We start from the raw sequence: 18,912 nt of genomic DNA, 5'->3' as shown, positions 1-18,912 counted from the left end.
GAGAGAGGCTGCCTGGTTGACTTAAGCAGGCTGCTGGTTGCCTGAACGAAGGCTACTCATGGCGGAGGTTGACCTGGGGCCCAAAAATTAGCAAGTGAGAATGGGGACGTTGGGTTTCTACAGCTGTTGACGGTACGTTAGCCTCAAGACAGTCCCTGGGGGAGAAGCACCATTTGTCCAGTTGGCACTGGACTCTAGCTGGGCCTGTAGATGTTCCTCTGGCTCTTGAATGGTGGTGGGGCAGGGCTGGGCCTGTGCCAAGGTCTTCTCCCTAACTGGATGCACACTCGAGGTAAGAAGCAAGGCACCGCATGGACTTAGGGACCCCACAGGTGACTTCCAGGCCATACTTAGTTCCAACCCCACCTCACATCCTTTCCCCGAGAAAGTCAAAGCCGCACTGACCCCAAGTCTTCTTCTCTAGGTATAAAGGGTATAGAGATATTTCTAGTCAGTGAGTTTATATGCATCCTGCCTTTATACAGATTCTCTTCGATGCATCCATCCCCTGCACATTATCCTAATACTCCTCGTCCTGGGGGCTGCCTCCAAAGGAAGGTAGTCAGAAATTCCGTGGGAGTTGCAGACGCTGCACTTTGGATAGCTCCTTGGTGGCCGGTCCAGATGAGTTTTAGGCTGTCAGAATGGGGAGTGAGAGGGAGCCTGGAATGGCACTTGGACCAGGATGGTTTGTGGTCGCTGTGGCATCAGAGACAGATGGCTTTCTTGGCTTTTTTCTTTGAGGATGCTGTGATGGTGCGTGTTTAAAGGGCACGCTGGCAAGGACTGGTTGCTTTTCTTCCCTTTGTTTACTCTTGGGGCCGCCGAGGGGCCTCTGGCTCTTGGTTTTCCCACTTTGCCACTGATTATGGTCACTAACAGGCAGTCGTTCCGGCCCAGGTGGAGTCTTGCCCCTCTTCACCCACAGGGTTGCCTGCTTGTTTTGCCTTGCAGAAACTCCAGGAGGAGGGGGAGGAGGAGGAGGAGAGCAATGCCAACAAAGTACCCACCATTGTGTCTGAGGAGCACTTCTGAGAGAAGAAGGTGGTGGCGACTCAGGGAACACCGACAGCACCGCCCCCCGCCACCCCCCCCCCCCCCCCCTTCGGTCAGCATTCACTGCCAGCACACAGGTCTTCACCGGAGCAGCTTTTGGAGGGAACCAGCTGGAATATCTGTGGCTTGGATGGCGGTGCCTCTGCCTCCTGGAACCCATTCAAGAGCTTGCATGGTCTGGTTGGGGACGATGGCACCTTTCACCAAATGCACACCCCATTCCCGCCCCCTCCCCCTCGTGGGTTATGGGAGCTGGTGTTGAGAGAGGCTGGTGGAGAACGGTGCTGCCCTGTCTTCCCCCTTCCCCTCCATCCTGCAAAGAGGGAGCCTGCGAAATTATCGTGGAAAGGAAGCTTATTCAGGATACTAACTTCTTCTAGTGTCTTAAGACCCTTAGAAGCCCAGTCCTAAGGAGAGGCAGCTGCTCCGGATGAGGGGAATTTGGGGGTCACCGGCCCAGCTGCTGATGTTCTGTGGGAAAAAGCACCATAAGAAAAAAACTGCATCAGAACGAAGCCGTCAGGACTCCGCCTCGTTTCTCCTGGCCTGAGGTTCGGGTCTGCTTCCAAACCCTTTCCTAAGAGCTGATCAAACCAAACATCAATAAACTTGACAGAAATTTTGCTGTGGCCATGAAGGAGAAACCCATTTGGGAGAGTGAGCTGCCTAGGTGTGTGAGGGCACCTGTGAAGGCAGTTGGGGACCGTGGTAGCTTGATTTGGGACTAAGTTCTTTTCTACAGAGTCTCTGCCCAGGGACTTCCGTGTGGGTCACAGTCACCTCTGATGCCTTCATGTGGACACTACCTTGAGAAACTCCATCAGCCTCCTCACTTGCTTTCTCTGAAGGGAGGGAAATCCCAGCCAACTTCCTGTAACCTTTACTGAGAGCTAACCTTGATTCATCCCACGCTGAGAAATCCACAGCTGCTTCTGCGAGATGAGAGGAAAGGGGCAGAAGGAAAGCTGGCCCTTGAAATGGGAAGTGAGTCTGCTTGAATTAAGTGCACCTGCCTCCGGAGGGGACAGTATTCTTACACCCACCCCCTCTTCCTGCCCTCTTCCAGCAGTAATCTTTTTTTAAATCAGATATTGTGAATTTAAAGGGAGTCCCTTTAAACCAACCCAAGGTGACTTCCTCTCCTGCCTAGCCTGCTGTCTGGCTCTACTCATGGCCTTGGGTGGTGTCCCCTGAAAATAAGACATTTCAGTAATTTCTCCTGCGTGGTGAACAGCTGTGATCATGACCATGGTGCTGTTTCGCTGTGGCCACTGCCCCAGCCTTGGCAAACGGGAGCAGCCTGGGTCGGTTGGCAGCAGTGCTGGGGTGCCCGGGCCACTGCCTGAGGGGAGCCAGGTAGGTGTGTGTGTGTGTGTGTGTGTGTGTGTGTGTGTGTGTGTGTGTGTACGTTCTGGGTAATAGAAGAAGTTCACACTTCTGGTGGGGGGAGTGATTGGGGGTGGAAGCGAAGTGGAGAGAAAGCGTGTCTTACTTTTGATAAGGAGAAAGGTGCTTACTCTTCAGCTTCTTCAAACTCTTTAACAGAATGTTTACCAGATCCATTCGTTCCTTTATTTTAAGAACATAATTTGTATTTTCTGTTTGTAATGCCAGATGTTTTAAGGCAATAAAAGATTCTCCGAGTGGTCCGCCTTGTCATCAGGTGGGGGCGGAGGTGCCTTTTGGCACAAGAATGAGAGTCTTGCCCATTTCCGGTGCGGGAGGGGCTGGGGCTAGAGGAGCAGCTCCTGTGGCCTTCTGCGGAGGTGGGTCCTCTGTTTACGCAGATGTTACCATCCCAGTGGGTTACTTTTTAAAGACAAGGCAGTAAAAGTGAACGTTGGCCTACGTGGTGCCTGGCAACCCGGCGCCCAGCACGTGACCCTGACCGCCTTCTGTGCTGTGTATATTTGCAGACGGTCCACTCGGGGTAACGGCTGATCCAGAGCCCACTGTGGTTTCTGGCTCTGCCGCAAAGCGTGGCCGGAGTATTTGTTCTAGGATGTACCATCCTGCCCTGGTCAGAGTCCACGCTTTCGGCACCTGCTGTGGTGCTGCCACTTTTCTTCTGATCTGTCCGGCCAACTGCCACTTCTCCCTTCCCAGGTGCGTTCACCCCGTACCGTGATCTGGACATGCTGCTATTGGCTTTCTGTGCATCTCTTTCCTGGAAATTGCACTGTGTCCGTGGCATTCTGGGACCATTATCTGTTAGCAGTTCTGAGCTGGAGAGACATTACGGATTCTACTCTAAATCATCTCGGAAGGGAGCCAAGACGGGCGGTTAAAGAAATAGAATATTCATAATATCTTCCAACTACTCTAAATCGTCTCTTTGGATCCTCTGGGATCTTGTCTTTGCTCATCTGGAATCACATTTCTATGACGCATGCTCAGAGGATCCGCATCCAACTCATGCATGTTTTCAATTCACTTTCTTAGGTGGGCTCCATGTGGATCTACACTTACATGCAAACTCTGCAAAATCATTGCTTTTACTACCTCCTTAACAGTAGTTGGCGAGGGAGGGATAGTCTGTATCCCTGAACTATTTTTCTAGACGTAGTGTTGGCATGTGAGGCCTGGTATTGCTGCAACCGCTTTTGGCACCATAAAGGAAGCCAGCCTGAGGATGAAACCAACACAGGAGGGCAGAGCGGAGTCAGATCAAACCATTCCTGAAGCCTATAATCCACTGAACTTTTCAATTTTGTGAGCCAATGTTATCTTTATTGTTTAAGCTAGTTTAAGACAGTTTTGTTCTTTTCACCTAAAAAGCCTTAACTGATAGAGAATTCCCAGTGCATTTAAGTATTAAGCTTAAAGTATTTAACTTTAAGCTTCCTATCCTGCCTTTGCAAGTCCCCTGCATCCCTGACCGCTCACCTTTCTCTTCCCAACTTCTCTACTTGGTTTTTACTCCTTCAACAAGATGGTTCCTACCTTCCAGATGCTGTTCCCTCTGCCCTAAATGTCTGCCTCCTATATGAAGACATCTAATGCCTGGGCATTCAAGGCTCAGCTCAAATCCCATCCCTTCAGGGAGTCCTTTCCTGATAATCTGAACTGTGCACCCCCTACCTTCTTGATCATAAAACTTTGTATTCTAAATTTTTTTTTTTGACGTTTATTTTATTTTTGAGAGAGACAGAGACAAGAGTGTGAGCTGGGGAGGGGCAGAGAGAGAGAGGAAAACACAGAATTGGAAGCAGGCTCCAGGCTCTGAGCTGTCAGCACAGAGCCCGATGTAGGGCTCGAACCCACAAACTGTGAGATCATGACCTGAGCTGAACTCGGCCGCTTAACCGACTGAGCCACCCAGCGCCCTAAAACCTTGTATTCTAGAGTTCTTAGCGTCTGAAGTTGTTTTCGTGTGTTGCTTTATTGATTGTCCATTACCTTGACTTCACTGCAAGGGCCACAGGAACAGGGACATTGCCTGGGACATCATTTCTCTTTCTCAAGTGTCTGGCCTGGAGTTAAATGTTCAATAAATACTTTGTTGATGTAATGAATGGGTTCTTGAGTCTACACACTGCGTGTGGGCCCCGCCAGTGAGGAGCCCCCCAGAATTCTGTTTGGAGGGCACTACCTGCTCCAGCCCATTATCATTGGGGTTTCAAGCTCTCCTTTCCATGGTTAGGCAGCTGTTCCTTCCATGCTATTTTCTGACTCTGCTTTCTCAAGAAACTGTTTCTTCCTTAGAAAGAAAACAAGAAAGGGTCCTCCTGACCGTTCAGTTGTGAACACAGAATCTTGAAGGTGGGGAAGGAGAGGCAGACTGGACTTCAGGAGAAATGAACAAGTGACCAGATGCACCAGCGGCAGCCAGGTGTGCCTGGGTCCTTGAGCTGTCCTACTCATTATGGTGTATTTGATCCACAAAATGCTGCGATTCTCCTCTGCTACAGCTCAGAGGAGGGCAGGAGCGCTCCTGGCTTAGGGAAGGTCAAAGTACAAGGACTGATCCAAGCACAGGGTTTTTCTATTTACTACAAAATTCGTTACACAAATACAGCTGACCAGAAGGTCTAAAAACAGCCCAGACTCTTCCAACCCCGATCCACTTGTAGACACAAGGATATGAGCCATGCTCACTCACAGGGGAGCCCTTCTTAGAAGAACTGCCCGTTTCTCGGATGGTTCAGAGTCTCGGGTCCAGCAGCAGAGAGGAGCCCGACCTGGGAGGGCAACCCCGAAGCAGCCCTTGGAGGCTGCTGCTCTGGGCAAGGCAGCAGCTGTAAGTTTCACAGTTCACGTGTTCCCACCACGCAAGTCAGATGAAGGGATGAAAATAAAAGGGAAAAAGCAGAAGGCTGGAAAAGGGTCCTGGAAGAGGCTGCTGGTGAAGGAAGGGCACACAGTGGGTTTCGAAGGTGCTGGCAATTTCTTGGTCTGGGGGAAGGTATGGGGTATCCACCTTAAAATGATTCTTTAGGGGCGCCTGGGTGGCGCAGTCGGTTAAGCGTCCGACTTCAGCCAGGTCACGATCTCGCGGTCCGGGAGTTCGAGCCCCGCGTCAGGCTCTGGGCTGATGGCTCGAGCCTGGAGCCTGTTTCCGATTCTGTGTCTCCCTCTCTCTCTGCCCCTCCCCCGTTCATGCTCTGTCTCTCTCTGTCCCAAAAATAAATAAATGTTGAAAAAAAAAAAATTAAAAAAAAAAAAAGATTCTTTAAATTGTTCGTACACATCATATGAAAGTTATACGGTATCGTAAACATTATTAAAGAAAAACCCCAAACGTAAAAGGCTAGCAGGGGGTCAGAGGGCTCAGGATGGTGCAGAAAAGAAGAACTAAAAGAGGAGGGAGGATAAAGGTAGGGGACAGCAAAGGTGGAGGATGGAGTCTTGGAGCTGGTAACGTTGGCCTCAGTTTCTCTTCTTCTGTCTGGATACTGGTTCTACTTCTAGGTACCGAAGCCCAACTAGCATACCCAGGATCGAGAAACCTTCAACACAGAGAAAAGGTTCGTGGCTGACACAGGCACGGCACTTTCTTACACCCTTGTGTGTCTGCCCTCTGCCCCAGCCCGAGGGTGCAGTTCCTGCGGGAGGTCTGGGGTGCTCGGATGCTTACTTGCCACCATCAGGGGTGCCAGGACGCCAATCGTGGGAGCTGCGGTCCCAAAGACAAACAGCTCGGAGAGGAAGTGGCCCAGGGCGAGGAGGAAGGTCCAGAGTGTGATGTGGTACAGCCTACAAGGGAGCAGACAGACATGAGAACAGAGGCGATGCTTGTGGGGCGCAGAGGAAGAGTAGAGGTCTGGCTCCGCACACACAGAAGCCAACCCAGGGAGGCAATTATGGCTAAAGGGAGAGGAGACTTGGGCCAGAGAAAGACCTATCTGCTCGGCCACATCGATTTACCCTCTACTAGGGCAAAACGGAACGTTTCCACTGCTAGACTGAGAGTGCGGCTCAGGCATCCAGAGTGGGTCTCTGAGTCGTGGCAAGGTGGTGAAGCCAGCTACAGCAAAGCGAGTCTGGGTTATGGCAATCCTAGCAGTATAGACAGTTTCAGATCAATCACGCTTACATATTCTACTCACTTGGCTCTGTAGTCCACGCCCACCTGGCAGGTATATACGAGGGATGCCACAGAGTGAAGGGCCTGAATGGGGCATGAGCAGCAAGGACCTCTGTGGGGCTTTTAGACGCTCTTGCAACGTGGGCTGGTTATTTAGTATCTTAGCCTAGGAAAATGGTGGAGGACACAGTGATAATCTCATGGGAAGAGAACTCTTTCCTCCGTTTTGACCAACAGGTGGAAAAGAGGTTATAGGACGACTGACCACATGGATTGGAGATATCTTTTTTTAACTATGAAAATTTAAAAATTACGAAATACCTTAAACATACAAAACATTGTTGATAAGAGAATATTCTAATTAACCTGTATGCAACCAATACCCTGCTCCAGCAAATCTGGATGTTTTGACATTTTTGCTTCAGATACTTTTACTAAGAAACAAAATATTACAGGTAATCAGTTAAAGCATTCTGTGTATCCTGGACCCTGGGACCCTGGGACCCTGGATCCCACCTGGACCCCCTTCCCAAGCCCCCCTCCCTCCCTCCCCAGAAGGAACTGATATGTTAAATTTGATTTTTATCATTCCTGTGTATGTTTTTATACAGTCAGTAAATACGTATGTTTGGGTGCTGAATTTGAATTTCTGGTTAGGAAGGCAATAGAATCCCAGTGTAGATCAGAAGAACACAGACCAGCGTCCCAGGCTAAAAAAGGCTAGAAACAGAAGTCGGCATTTGTGGCTATCCTGTGTTGGAAGATGGGGAAAGGAATGGGTGATGATAAGGTAAGTCTCATTCCAAAAGCACAGCAAATGAAAGATACACCTCTTACACCTATTGGCAATTCTTTATCACGTAAAGGTCTTTAAAGGAATTAGTCAGTTCTTACTCCCTCCCAGTCACCTTGAGAGGTACAACAGATATACTAGTTTCATCTTATACATAAAGAGACCAAGATGCCGAGAAAGTGAACAACTGGTCCTTGAACAAAATGGGTTTGAGCGGCAAGGGTCCACTTTTATGTGATATGTGGATCTTTAAATATTTATTTCGAGAGAGACAGAGAGAGAAAGCAGGGGAAGGGCAGAGACAGGGAGACAGAATCCCAAGCAGGCTCTGCCCTGTTAGCCCAGGGCCCAGTAGGGGGCTCATCTCACGAACTGTGAGATCTTGACCTGAGCTGAAATCAAGAGTTGGATGCTTAACTGACCGAGTGACCCATGCGCCCCTACATGTGGATTTTTAAAGATAAATACAGTACAGTACTGTATTTTTTCTTCCTTATGATTTTCTTAAGAACCTTTTCTCTGGCTTATTTTATTGTAAGAATACAATATATAACACAGATAATGTACAAAATATGTATTAATCGACTTTCTTATCAGTAAGGCTTCTGGTCAGTAGTAGGCCATTAGTAGTTAAGTTCTGGGGGGTGTCAAAAGTTATATGTGGATTTTCAACTATAGGGAGCCACTGTTCCTAATCCCCATGTTGTTCAAGGGTCAACCGTATAATGAACTTGCAGCTACAAAAATAGTTACCAGGAGAACTGAGACAAGAGCCCATTTTCTTGTTTTCATTCTTGGGCCCCAGGCTGTTTCCACTAAACCACACTGCTTCCAAAAATACATGTCAATCTAGAACAAGTCAAACTATAGTTTCAAGTTCCAAAAAATAAAAATAAAAAAAAATTTAAAAAGTTGGGAGAGATCTCAGGGTTAATAGCATTGCTTCAAATCCCACTTGAGTTGGCCTTCCTCAGTTCAAATTAATTGGGTCTCTAATATGTAGATCTGCAAAATCAGGAATGAAAACCATTATCTCCCAGGGCTGCTAGGAGACTTAATCAAGGTCATGTGGATAAAAGCTCCTGGCATAATCAGAGGTGTTTGGTAAATATCATCACCTCCTCTTTTCCCAAATGCTGAGAGCTTGGATATGACAGAAAACCATTTTAGTGTGAGGTTGGTATTTTGGTGGCCTTAGCCACTGACTGGAGCAAACTTTCCACTTTGGTTGTGGTGAGGACGGTTGGAAAGGAAGCTCGAGCCCCCTCCAGTGGTCAGCACCGGTTACAGCATTATGTAGACAGGAGGCTATGACCCTCTGCAAATGGTCCGCGGCAGTGTGACGACCCTAGAGGCAGAAATGTTAGGAGTCCTGGGTTCTCTTTCACCCTCACATATGGACTCTGCATAGGCGCACAGCAGTTTACTTGTGGGTTCCTTTTCACATGGATTGTGATTTTTGGTCATTCCTACTTCTTGAGGAATGTGAGAATAAGGTATATGTGGGTGGCTGCTCTAAAAAGAGCACACTACTCTACTTCTGGAGCAGAGAAAGGCTGATTCTTTAGTAAAGGAGTGGAGGGATGTGCTGCAGGCCACTGGGTCAATGGTAATAGCCAGTTGCTACCGACTTCCAAAGAATTTTCAAACTTCAAAGACCTGTTAGGCCTATTATGTTTTTTTGGCTTGGAAAGAATAGAACCCATTAACGTTTTATTATCCATGTTCTAGGCTAATGTATGAACATTAGCAGGTCTCCAAGGGGAGGGGCACACTGGATATGCCTGGCACCTGATTTCCAACAAGGGAGGCTTAAGCTCTTTCTTCCCTTACATACGTCTTGTTGTGGATGTCGATGGCACAGAGGCAGCGAATCACTGATGAGAGTAGGGTCCAGATGCCAAAGGTCCGAGCTTGGAGGCCATTCACTGTATAGTAGGAAAAAGCAAGAGTGTTGAGAGGGTGGGGGGTGAGGTTCCCTCCAAACTCCTCTCACCTCACTGGTGGTTCATGGGAGGCAGGCTGCTAAGCCTGAACTCTCTTTGGCTGGGCAGAGGGGAGGCTCTGGTGCTACACATGGGAACTAGAAGGAATGGAAGGAATTCCAGAATGAGAACGGCTTAGCTCCTCTTCACATGTCTACAGTTGGGTGGGGGAATTTCAAGAGGAGAAACCCAACGAAGGGCCCACTTAGGCAATAACTCCTGAATGCAGAAGTTTATGCCTCTGCCCTGGAAGCCACTCAGGTGCTGGTGAAGTCCAGCAAGCGTGGGTCAGCGCATGTTTGGGGGATACAAGATGTCAATACAAGATGTCTAGGCGGTGTAAGCTTTCAAGGCTGAGGCAGGAGAGGACTCAGAAATCCTGTGCACTTTGTACTGGAACAAAACACTGCTTGTTTGGTGTTTGCTGTGGCCACCCTGCTCTTGGTGGCTTTGTTCTGATACCGCTGTACTAAGTATCTTGTCTTGAAAGTATTGATCGTAGTCTTCCATAGCAGCGGTTCTTGACCCTGGGTGTTTATTAGAGTCAACTACAGAAGCTTTATCCATTTCCCAAGACCTGGGAACCAGACCAATTAAATCATATTCTCTGAAGGTAGGCCCTGGGCATGAAGTATTTTCTAAAAATCTCTCTCTGGGTTGACTGCAATGTACAGCCATTTATCTAAGGCATCCTGTGGCCAGGAATGCCACAACAGTGAAAGTTTTCCTTTGCTGGTCTACTGAGCAAGAGAAATTGTAAGGGACAAGACTGATACCTGAAAGGTCTATTAATGTTTATCTGGGCTTTAAGGATTTTCCATCCTTTGGAAAACCAGACAGTGATGCCAATTTCATAACCCTGAAGGCCTTTATGTGGTAGTAAGGTGGGAAAAAATTCCAAATGCCAAATATCTAGTGGGCGGCCCTGGAAAGCTGTGATTTTTATAAACCAGTTTGATAGCCTTTCTGATGAAAAGATTGAGGAAATATCTCTAGTTAGTGAGATACAAAAGTGGAGTATCTCACCAGCCCTAACCACACTAGGCACCAAGTGACATTCTACGGGATGCTCCAGAATACTGTGGTTATCAGCAGAGTACCATGACAGCCCCCAGATTAGGAGGTGGGGAAGACAGTCTCTACTTCTGGGCTGGAGATAAGACACCCACCTACCCACCCACAGTTCTTTTGCACAGCTATATGCCCTTGAGTGAATCACATGACCCCTAGATTTTTCTCTCTCAACTTTAAATTTTTTTTTTTTCTACAAATTTCTGTTGCTTAATGTTTATTTATTTTTGAGACAGAGAGAGACAGAGCATGAACGGGGGAGGGTCAGAGAGAGAGGCAGACACAGAATCCGAAACAGGCTCCAGGCTCTGAGCTGTCAGCACAGAGCCCGACGCGGGGCCCGAACCCATGGACCGCGAGATCATGACCCGAGCCGAAGTCGGCCGCTCAACCGACTGAACCACTCAGGCGCCCCTCAACTTTAAATTTAAAGGATCAGACCAAGGGTGCCTGGGTGACTCAGTTGGTTAAGTGTCTGACTCTTGATTTTGGCTCAGGTCATGATCTCACGGTCCCACGTCGGGCTCTGTGCTGAGTGTGGAGCTGCTTAAGATTCTTTCCCTCCCTCTCCCTCTGCCCCACTTGTACGTGCTCTCTCTCTCTCTCAAAAAAAAAAAAAAAAAAAAAAAGGACCAGACCAGGTAATTTCTGCAATCCTGTGCATCTACAGTCATCAGAAGGCAGTGTTTGAGGGTGAAAATTGAACTGTCCCACCCACTCTTCCAGGTTGTTTACTCCTATTGTACTTGAGTTTTGTTCAAAATGAGCCTTAGCCTACTTAGATTCACTTTATGTGGAGATGTTGCAGACAAAATGAGCTAGGTCAGGGCCCAAATCTGGGTTAGCTATAAATGTGACACAGAATTGTCAGCTGCGTGAAATGATCCTGCAGCTCAAACACCACTACCCCACACATCGGTGCAAGGAAGCGCAAGCTGAAATGTGAAAATGGTCTCAGCAGAGAGGCTCAGGAAGCTGGGACAGGCCACCAGAGGCCTTCTAAGCTTCACTTTGGGAGACCAGCTCAGAGGAATGTCGGGTATCATCTCAGGGGCTCTTCACGGTTTGGGAAGACTTTGGTTTTATAACTTGCCATTTGCAACACAGAATATAAACCATTTGGGGCACAACCTAGTTTCTGAAGAGGGCTGAGATAATATGAAAAGCTTCTTTATAGCTTTCTAGTGGGGAATCCCAGAGTCACCAAATAATCCCATTTCCTCGCTTGCCCTTGTAATACTTTTTGTATTGCCTGTAAAACGTATAGGGCAGTATAAAATGAATGAAAAGGTATTCAGACAAGCTTGGGGGGAAGAGGGCCAAGTGCTATCCACAAAGTCTATTGTTCCACTGGCCGCCAAAGGTTAGGTTAGCCGGCATCAGAATCACCTGGAAAGCTAGGAAAAACTACACCCTTGGGTCCCATTCAGGGGTGGGGCGAAAGTTTCAGGAAATAAGTTTGGAGAAGAAAACGGGCAGCTGTGCCGTTTGTTCGTTTTTAAATTTCCTAGGTGGTTCTCATGGACGGCCTGGCCTAGGAACCACAATTTAGGCAGCTCCCGCAAAGGAGGCAATTCTCTGACTTCTTACCGAGGTCTGGCTTGCCGGTGTAGAGCTTTTCATAGAGAAAGGTGTGGTCTCGGAAGCTCTGCAGCGTGTTTCCCATGGCTATGATGGACACCATCACCAGCCAGCTTCGTAACACGTTCAAGAAACGGCTCATGACTTCCGGCCAACCTGAGAGGGCTCTTTGCCTTGGAAACAAAGGCAAAAAACGGGAGACAATTAGTCTACTTCAACCATGAGCTCTCTGACTTGTGTAGTTAACCTGTATCCCACTCATGAAGGCTGTACTAAGTTTATCTGGGCAATCACTTTGTGAATTGCTTTCTAAGTCTCTGAGGCTCATCTACCCTCAGTTATCTTGACATATTATTGTTACTTCACCCCAAACCAAAGGGTGCTAACATTTACCTAGAGTGAAAAAGGCTAAATAATGCCCGGGGCTGGAAATGGTAAACCTAGCCAAAAAAAAAAAAAAAAAAAAAGAAAAAAAAGGGGGGGGGGAGAAAAAGGGAACGGATGAAAAGGAGGTGTACAAATTTTACTATAAATTAATAGAATGGTCTCTTTTTTCTTTAAAGTTTATTTATTTAGAGAGGGAGGGAGAGAGAGAGAGAATCTCATGAACTTGGGGCTTGGTCTCACACACTGTGAGATCATGACCTGAGTGGAAATCAAGAGTCGGATGCTTAGCCAACTGAGCCACCCATATGCCCAGTGATAAAATGGACTTCGGAGTAAGACTTATAGAAACTGGTCTCAATATTTAGTTACACTAATAGTGGTGAATCAACAGTATACTTTGCAATAAGTGACACAGTACTTATTTTTGTCTAAGCAACTTTTCCACAATGTTAGCCTTTTCTCTTGGTTGGAATCAGTCTTCTGCTATCTTTACTCCTAGCCTAGTTTTTTTATGTCATTCTTTTTAAGGCAAGTGGCTCAAAGGTGACTGTAAATCTACCAATGGTTACCTGCCGGGCTATTGATGACAGATCCTTCCAAGCCTTATATATTAGCGTGGAACCTGTGGAGTACGTGCAATATTTACACTCTCAGATTTTTTCCTACTCTGGTTCTCAGGTACATCAGGCTCCATAAGCTAAATGATGTAAAAGTTAAAAATAAATAAACTGCCGTGACTCAAGAACTAGCAGGAAAATTACACAGAGAACGAAACAGCAATGTTGGTGTTGGGTTGTAAGAGAAAGAGTAACAGCTAACAGTTATTGGGCACTTGGATAGGCCATGCACTTGGCCAAACACCTAACGTACATTATCTCATTTAATCAATCCTTAAACAAGGTGGGTAGGCACTATTCCTATTTCCATTTTACAGATGAGGGCTGGCACAGAGACATTAAGGGATTTGCTTGGTTCCACAGCTAATATATGGCAGAGTGGAGATACAAACCATGATCTGTTGGACTCACTGCAATACTGCCTCCCTGAGAATAGTTTGATGAAGTTTTTTTTTTTTAATGAAATTTCCATTTTTAAGGGAGACAAACACACTATATCCACTTCTGTCTCAAAGTTGTATACAAAGTACTTACATGGTATACTTTTTGTTTAAAAAAAAATGAACCCTTGAGGAGCAATGATTTCAATCTACTTGGTTTAAATAAAACTCCCGTTAAGAATTTAGTAATAGAGGGGCGCCTGGGTGGCACAGTCGGTTAAGCGGCCGACTTCAGCCAGGTCACGATCTCGCGGTCCGTGAGTTCGAGCCCCGCGTCAGGCTCTGGGCTGATGGCTCGGAGCCTGGAGCCTGTTTCCGATTCTGTGTCTCCCTCTCTCTCTGCCCCTCCCCCGTTCATGCTCTGTCTCTCTCTGTCCCAAAAATAAATAAATAAACGTTGAAAAAAAAAAATTAAAAAAAAAAAAAAGAATTTAGTAATAGAACTACTTCTCATCTTCACTGTGGTTTTGTTTTGTTTTGTTTTTGGCTGCTTTTTTGCTTTCCCCACGGTTTATCTTTTGTCAAGTTAACTTCTTGGGCCTGAAGTGGTGATAAATTATCAGGCTTTTTTTTGTCACTCTGGCAGAAGTTTCAGTGTCTTAAGCTACACAGCTGAAATAGATATTAAAGTCAGCAATGGCCTGACAGTGTGAAGCACTGAAAAGAAAAGAAAAGAAAAGAAAAGAAAAGAAAAGAAAAGAAAAGAAAAGAAAAGAAAAGAAAAAAGAAAAGCTCTAGAGGACGAAGCACGAATCCCTCAGGGAATGGTAGATCACAACAGTGGACCTAGTTGAAGTCCAGAGAGAAGAGAGCTTTACTGGAGATCACAGGCGTCACAGCATGGGCCAAGATTCCCTCATCTTTCAAGATATCACCCTCCCCCCCTGCCCCCCCCCCCCCCCCGCCTCCTTATTTTCTCACCATTCCTCAGTAGGAGACTCGCGATTTCACCTCCCAGGGTCAGAAAAGCCTGATGGAAGGCCCCATCTTTGAGAGAACTTATGCCCATCTCACGGAAGCTCTTAGAAGTCCCCACGATAGCTGATGAGTGCAGAACCTAAGCACTCTTCCGAACTGCTCCACCAATCGCTCTCCCCCAAATTCCCTAAAGCTTTAGGGCCTCCTAAAGTATCCAGCATCTATTCTCAAATTTTCTCCTGGCCCGGCCCGGCAAAGGTGTGGTGTTAAAACTAGTCAGGAGAGAGAGAGAGAGAGGTTCCTATCCTGCCCCAATCATTCAGCACCTGTGTGACCCTGGGTGAGAAATCTGCAAAATGGAGCTTAAAAAATACCTATCGCAAAGGTTATTGTGAGAATTACATGAGAAAGTGAAGGGTCCTTGCCCTGGGCTAGGCTCATAGTGCCTGCTCATTCCTTCATTGGTTTCCCGAACCTACCATGCCTTCCTCCTCTTCATAGTCCTAGATCCTCCTTCTCAAGGTCTCTCGAACCCCCTGTCCCCCAGAAGGTTGCCTCCCAGGGATCTTCCTTCCACCCCACCTCCATTTTTCCTGACTCTCCGGATCCTCTCAATCAGATGGCGCAAAAATGCCTCCCTCTCTTTTCTCCCCATGTTGCGCCTACCTGGTGACCGGACCCCCAGCTGAGCAGCGGCGGCAGCAGGAAGAGCAGCAGCAGCAAAGATCCAAAACAGCTCCAGCGAGGAGTCCACCTGAGCCATTTGTCCTCGCCCCCGCCCACAGCCCGGCTCCAGGATTGGGTCGTTTCCGTCAGTCCTCGCTCTGATTGGCTGCTCCGGCTTTGCTCGAGCAGGAGATGGGGCGTGAACCCCTTTACTGCCAATCAGCGGGTGCCGCTTCTCAAGGCACCTCCCCCCCCACCCCCGCCCCTCTGTACCGCTGCTCACGCAGTGAGCCCTCTTCTTGAGCGTGGCGGAAGAACTTCGCGGCTGAGTCAACCCCTTAGGAGTGGAGGGGAAAAGAGCGGAAAAAACAACTCAAGACTTCTGTTGAGGGCAAAGCTCTGCGCCCACGCTGCGCCGCGGTGACGAAATTCCTTCGCGCCCGAAGTCGAGCGTTTTCAGCGCGGGGTGGCGGGCGCCTGCGCAGTGGCTCCCAGCGGGCGGTTGCTTGTTGGTTGTTGTAGTAACGGGGGAAGCAGCCGTCGGCGGCGGCCGTGAGCCCGGCTGGGGAAGGAGGAGAGGGTGGTAGGCGCAGAGCGCGGTCCCCGCCCGCTGGCTCCGAGCCATGGGAAGATGAGACAGGTAAACGCCTGCGCCGGCGCGCTTCCCTACCGGAGGGAGGTGAGCTCCCGGGTCTGGGCGGGCGCCAGCTGCTGCACTTCCCTCTTGAAGTCTGGGAGCAGCTGTTGGCTTCCGGGCGCGCTGGGCTGAATCGCTGCGGCGGAGTCGCCCCTGTCCTTTCCGTGGGGAGCATCTGAGGACCTACCTGGGATTGGGGTGAGCCGGGGGTGGGGCTGAGGGGCTGATCCATTTAGGGCGAGGACGCTTCTTGAGCGAGTTGTCCTTAATCTTCTTCCGATCTCCGTGTCTCTCTCCACTCTGCTGGCAGCCTGCGACAGGTTTGGCATCCGTTCCTCGCTTGGAGGTCTTGTTTGTTTCGTTTTAATTTAAAGGACTTCCCAACATTTTGGGAAAGATCGAGAAATCCCGTTGGGAATCCCCTGAGAACGCCTTTGAAGTTATTAGATCGTGCCCATTCCGCTGAAGATCTGTAGGGATCATTATCGGGATCCACGGGTTTTTGTCCTGTTTACGATCTTATATGTGTATATGAATGCATAGAAAAATAAGATTTGCAAAGATCGACATCAGATGATTATCTCTGAGTGATAGGGTTATGGTCATTTAAACATTTTCATTTTCTATATCTGTAATTTCCATTTCAGCCCTAAACACCCAACAAACGTACTTTTTACTATGAAAACATATTTTAAGTTAGAAATATCCTAATTTTAATGCCTTTGCGAGATTCAGATCATAGTTTGTGATTTTTAGTAAGGGAGAATAATTTTTGAGTGTTTGAAAGGACAGTGTTTTTTTTTTTTTTTTTCCAGCTATTTATGACCTTGATTCAGGAGAATATATTAATCTTTTAGTTTAGTGGTTGAGTTTATTTTAGTGGAAACATGAGGGCATTTTACCTGTGTGCTTGTCATAGAGTCTAAAGAAATAATTTCAAGGATCGTAAATCTTGAGTTTTTATTTTTAACCCAGATCAGGTTTTTCTAAGCAAGGAGTCTATGTTTTAGGCAATCGACCACCTATCTCAGACTTTTCTAAGAGCTAAGTCTTATTAGATTTAGTATGTAAAAGAAAAATGAGAAGCTCAAACTTAATAAGAGCTTTTTATTTTATTATTATTTTTTAATAGCAGCTCTCTAAATGCACAGAGGACAGACAGTATGTTTGGAAAAAAATTTTGATTTTTGTGGCATTAGTGGGGCACTGTGAGAGAAGGTAAGCTTCCAGAGGTTGGGCACCATTTAGGTAAATATTCGTTTTTTTAGACTTGGAAGATTAATAGCAATAACCAACAAACAGACAACCCTGTTGTGTTTCGAATCATTTGGCTTTCTTGCAGGAATCAGTGCCACCTAAATTGTTTGATCCAGTGAATCTGCAAGGAAAGGTCTCTGAGGCCCCCCGTCTGCTGACTGCATGACAAACCCTAAAGGAAATGCCAGTCGTGATGGCCCGGGACCTGGAGGAGACAGCATCATCCTCAGAGGATGAGGAGGTGGTAAGCCAAGAGTAAGTAAGAGCAAGCTTGCTTTTGACCCTTTGCCTTTAGGGTGGAAAAGAATTCTCTTTTACTTATACCTTCTTTTACCTAGTCCTTCTTTCGGTATAGCCTGACTCTGGTTTTAGTTTCTGACCACGATTTTTTTTTCTTTTTTTTTTTTTTTTTTTTTTTTTATAACTTATTGTCAAATTGGCTAACATACAGGAGACAGTGTGCTCTTGGTTTTGGGTGTAGATTCTCATGGTTCATTGCTTACATACAACACCCGGTGCTCATCCCAACAAGTGCCCTCCTCCATGCCCATCACCCATTTTCCCCTCTCTCCCCCCCACCCCCCCATCAACCCTCAGTTTGTCCTTTGTATTTAAGAGTCTCTTGTTCTAACCATAATCTAATTCAAGATTTTATTAGTTGGTTACCCTTAGCTATCTGAAATGAGATAAGGCTTTGTTTCTGGGCTCAGGAGTGAACATTGGCTCTAGATGTTGCTCTTTGTATACTCTTGATTGGAGCTTGTAACATAGGAGATTTTGACATTTGTAGACATTAAAGCAAAGCAGGCCTCCAAACTCTGTGAGATAGGTTATATTATTTTCTCAAAAGCTTTTACAACCATAGAATGATAGTATATAGAGAGGTCAAGTAACTTACCAGAGTAACTGTGGGGCAGTACATTAGAATTCTGTAACCTGTGCTGTGTCCATTGAACCACACTGCTTTCCTGAGTTCTTTTGGGTAAGAGTCAAGTTTTTTGACTGCTGGATTCTCATAATAATAATAATGAACGACGGTGATAAGTGCAGCTTATCATTTAGCATAGATGACGGTAAGGGCTTTAACTGATGTATCTCATTTAATCTGAACACGTTATTATTCCCACTTGATGAAGCTCAGCCATGCAAATATCAAAGAACTTTTTCAGGGATTCAGGGGGAGTAAGTGATGGATTGAGATTCAGACCCAGTTTTCCAGGATTTTGAGGCACTTTGCTGTTTTGCCTCCTTTAACATTATTATTTGGCACAGAGGACAAAGAGAGAGTGCGACTCGAAGTTAAGATTCGTTTTTAAAGATTCTCTGTGAGTCTCCTTGGGTACTTGTATGCTATGTAACCTGGAAAGTGGGGATAATATCTCCCAGGCTATTTTGTAGAGGTATGATTAGAATCAAATAGAATGATATGTAGGAAACTACTTTATAAATGATAAAGTGCCATACAAATGTTAAGGCATTATTCGTACTGGCTTTAATATTGAATTTAAAGTGGATTTCTTACTATAAAGTAGAAGGTTACATTATTTAATATGACTACAAAAAATTACTGAAGCATTCATAAAGCTTTGGAGAGAGGCTTCTCATCACTGTTAGGTCATAGAAAAAATAGAGATTTAACATTATATTTGGGTCAGTCTTATTCAGGATAATTAAATGGATAATTCCCTCTAGTCACTTTAGCTTCTTGTGACTTTTTGCTTTCTGTGTGCTGTTGCTTACCTGTTTCACAAAATTTAACTTTTGCTGCAAGCATCAGTCTTTCTGATTTCAAGATCATATAAAAAAAATTTTGTTTTTACATTTATTTATTTTTGAGAGACAGAATGAGACAGAGTGCGAGTGGGGGAGGGGCAGAGAGGGAGACACAGAATCTGAAACAGGCTCCAGGCTCTGCGCTCTTAGCACAGAGCTGGATACGGGGCTCGAACCCACAAACCGTGAGATCATGACCTGAGC

The 18,912-nt window shown here is 46.6% G+C and overlaps 3 protein-coding genes across 31 annotated transcripts in view; 2 read left to right on the top strand and 1 right to left on the bottom strand.

Annotated features, from left to right (window-relative positions):
- FLVCR2 (FLVCR choline and putative heme transporter 2) overlaps positions 1 to 4,567 on the top strand; it is a 59,045-nt gene extending 54,478 nt beyond the window's left edge. For 2 of the 3 annotated variants that reach the window (XR_015252166.1, XM_025919366.2), the window contains one exon: positions 955 to 4,567. Coding sequence is in view for 1 of the 3 variants with exons in the window: in XM_025919366.2 (XP_025775151.2) it covers positions 955 to 1,035 (81 nt within the window). In the remaining 2 variants the exon portion in view is untranslated. The remainder of the gene's footprint in view (positions 1 to 954) is intronic. The other variant, XM_086709223.1, reaches the window with a different exon arrangement.
- ERG28 (ergosterol biosynthesis 28 homolog) lies at positions 2,606 to 15,321 on the bottom strand. 8 transcript variants are annotated; one of them, XM_086709228.1, is made up of 6 exons: positions 15,042 to 15,321; positions 12,023 to 12,186; positions 9,210 to 9,304; positions 6,606 to 6,749; positions 6,134 to 6,252; positions 2,606 to 3,281 (listed from the first exon to the last, which is right to left on the bottom strand). In XM_086709228.1, exons 2-6 carry the CDS (start codon positions 12,153 to 12,155, stop codon positions 2,870 to 2,872), a joined length of 903 nt encoding a protein of 300 aa, XP_086565354.1. In that variant the 5' UTR covers positions 12,156 to 12,186; positions 15,042 to 15,321; the 3' UTR covers positions 2,606 to 2,869. The 8 variants fall into 8 exon arrangements, with proteins under 8 accessions (XP_086565354.1, XP_086565355.1, XP_086565361.1 ...); XM_086709231.1 differs by lacking the exon at positions 2,606 to 3,281 and adding an exon at positions 3,546 to 3,682; XM_086709230.1 differs by lacking the exon at positions 2,606 to 3,281 and adding an exon at positions 5,024 to 6,005 and having other exon boundaries at positions 15,042 to 15,296.
- Positions 15,322 to 15,396: 75 nt separating this feature from the next.
- TTLL5 (tubulin tyrosine ligase like 5) overlaps positions 15,397 to 18,912 on the top strand; it is a 289,561-nt gene continuing 286,045 nt past the window's right edge. For 4 of the 20 annotated variants that reach the window (XR_015252162.1, XM_086709215.1, XM_086709207.1 and 1 more), the window contains exons 1-2: positions 15,405 to 15,681; positions 17,021 to 17,190. Coding sequence is in view for 18 of the 20 variants with exons in the window: in XM_086709215.1 (XP_086565341.1) it covers positions 17,117 to 17,190 (74 nt within the window). In the remaining 2 variants the exon portion in view is untranslated. Of the gene's footprint in view, positions 15,682 to 17,020; positions 17,191 to 18,912 lie in introns of all 20 variants that reach the window. The other 16 variants (XM_086709211.1, XM_086709210.1, XM_086709220.1 and 13 more) reach the window with 10 other exon arrangements.

This window comes from Puma concolor, chromosome B3, assembly GCF_028749965.1.
Source record: "Puma concolor isolate L17-30 chromosome B3, mPumCon1.1.hap2, whole genome shotgun sequence".
Classification (NCBI taxonomy): Eukaryota; Metazoa; Chordata; class Mammalia; order Carnivora; family Felidae; genus Puma; species Puma concolor.
This window is presented reverse-complemented; position numbering and strand designations above follow the sequence as displayed.

Coding starts and splice junctions, on each gene's coding strand:
- ERG28 (XM_086709228.1), bottom strand. CDS start 12,155: ATGAGCCGTTTCTTGAACGTGTTACGAAGCTGGCTGGTGATGGTGTCC. Junction 6,750..9,209: donor ACATCCACAACAAGACGTAT/GTAAGGGAAGAA, acceptor CCATTTTCCTAG/GCTAAGATACTAAATAACCA. Junction 6,253..6,605: donor GGCGTGGACTACAGAGCCAA/GTGAGTAGAATA, acceptor GCTCCCTTGTAG/GCTGTACCACATCACACTCT.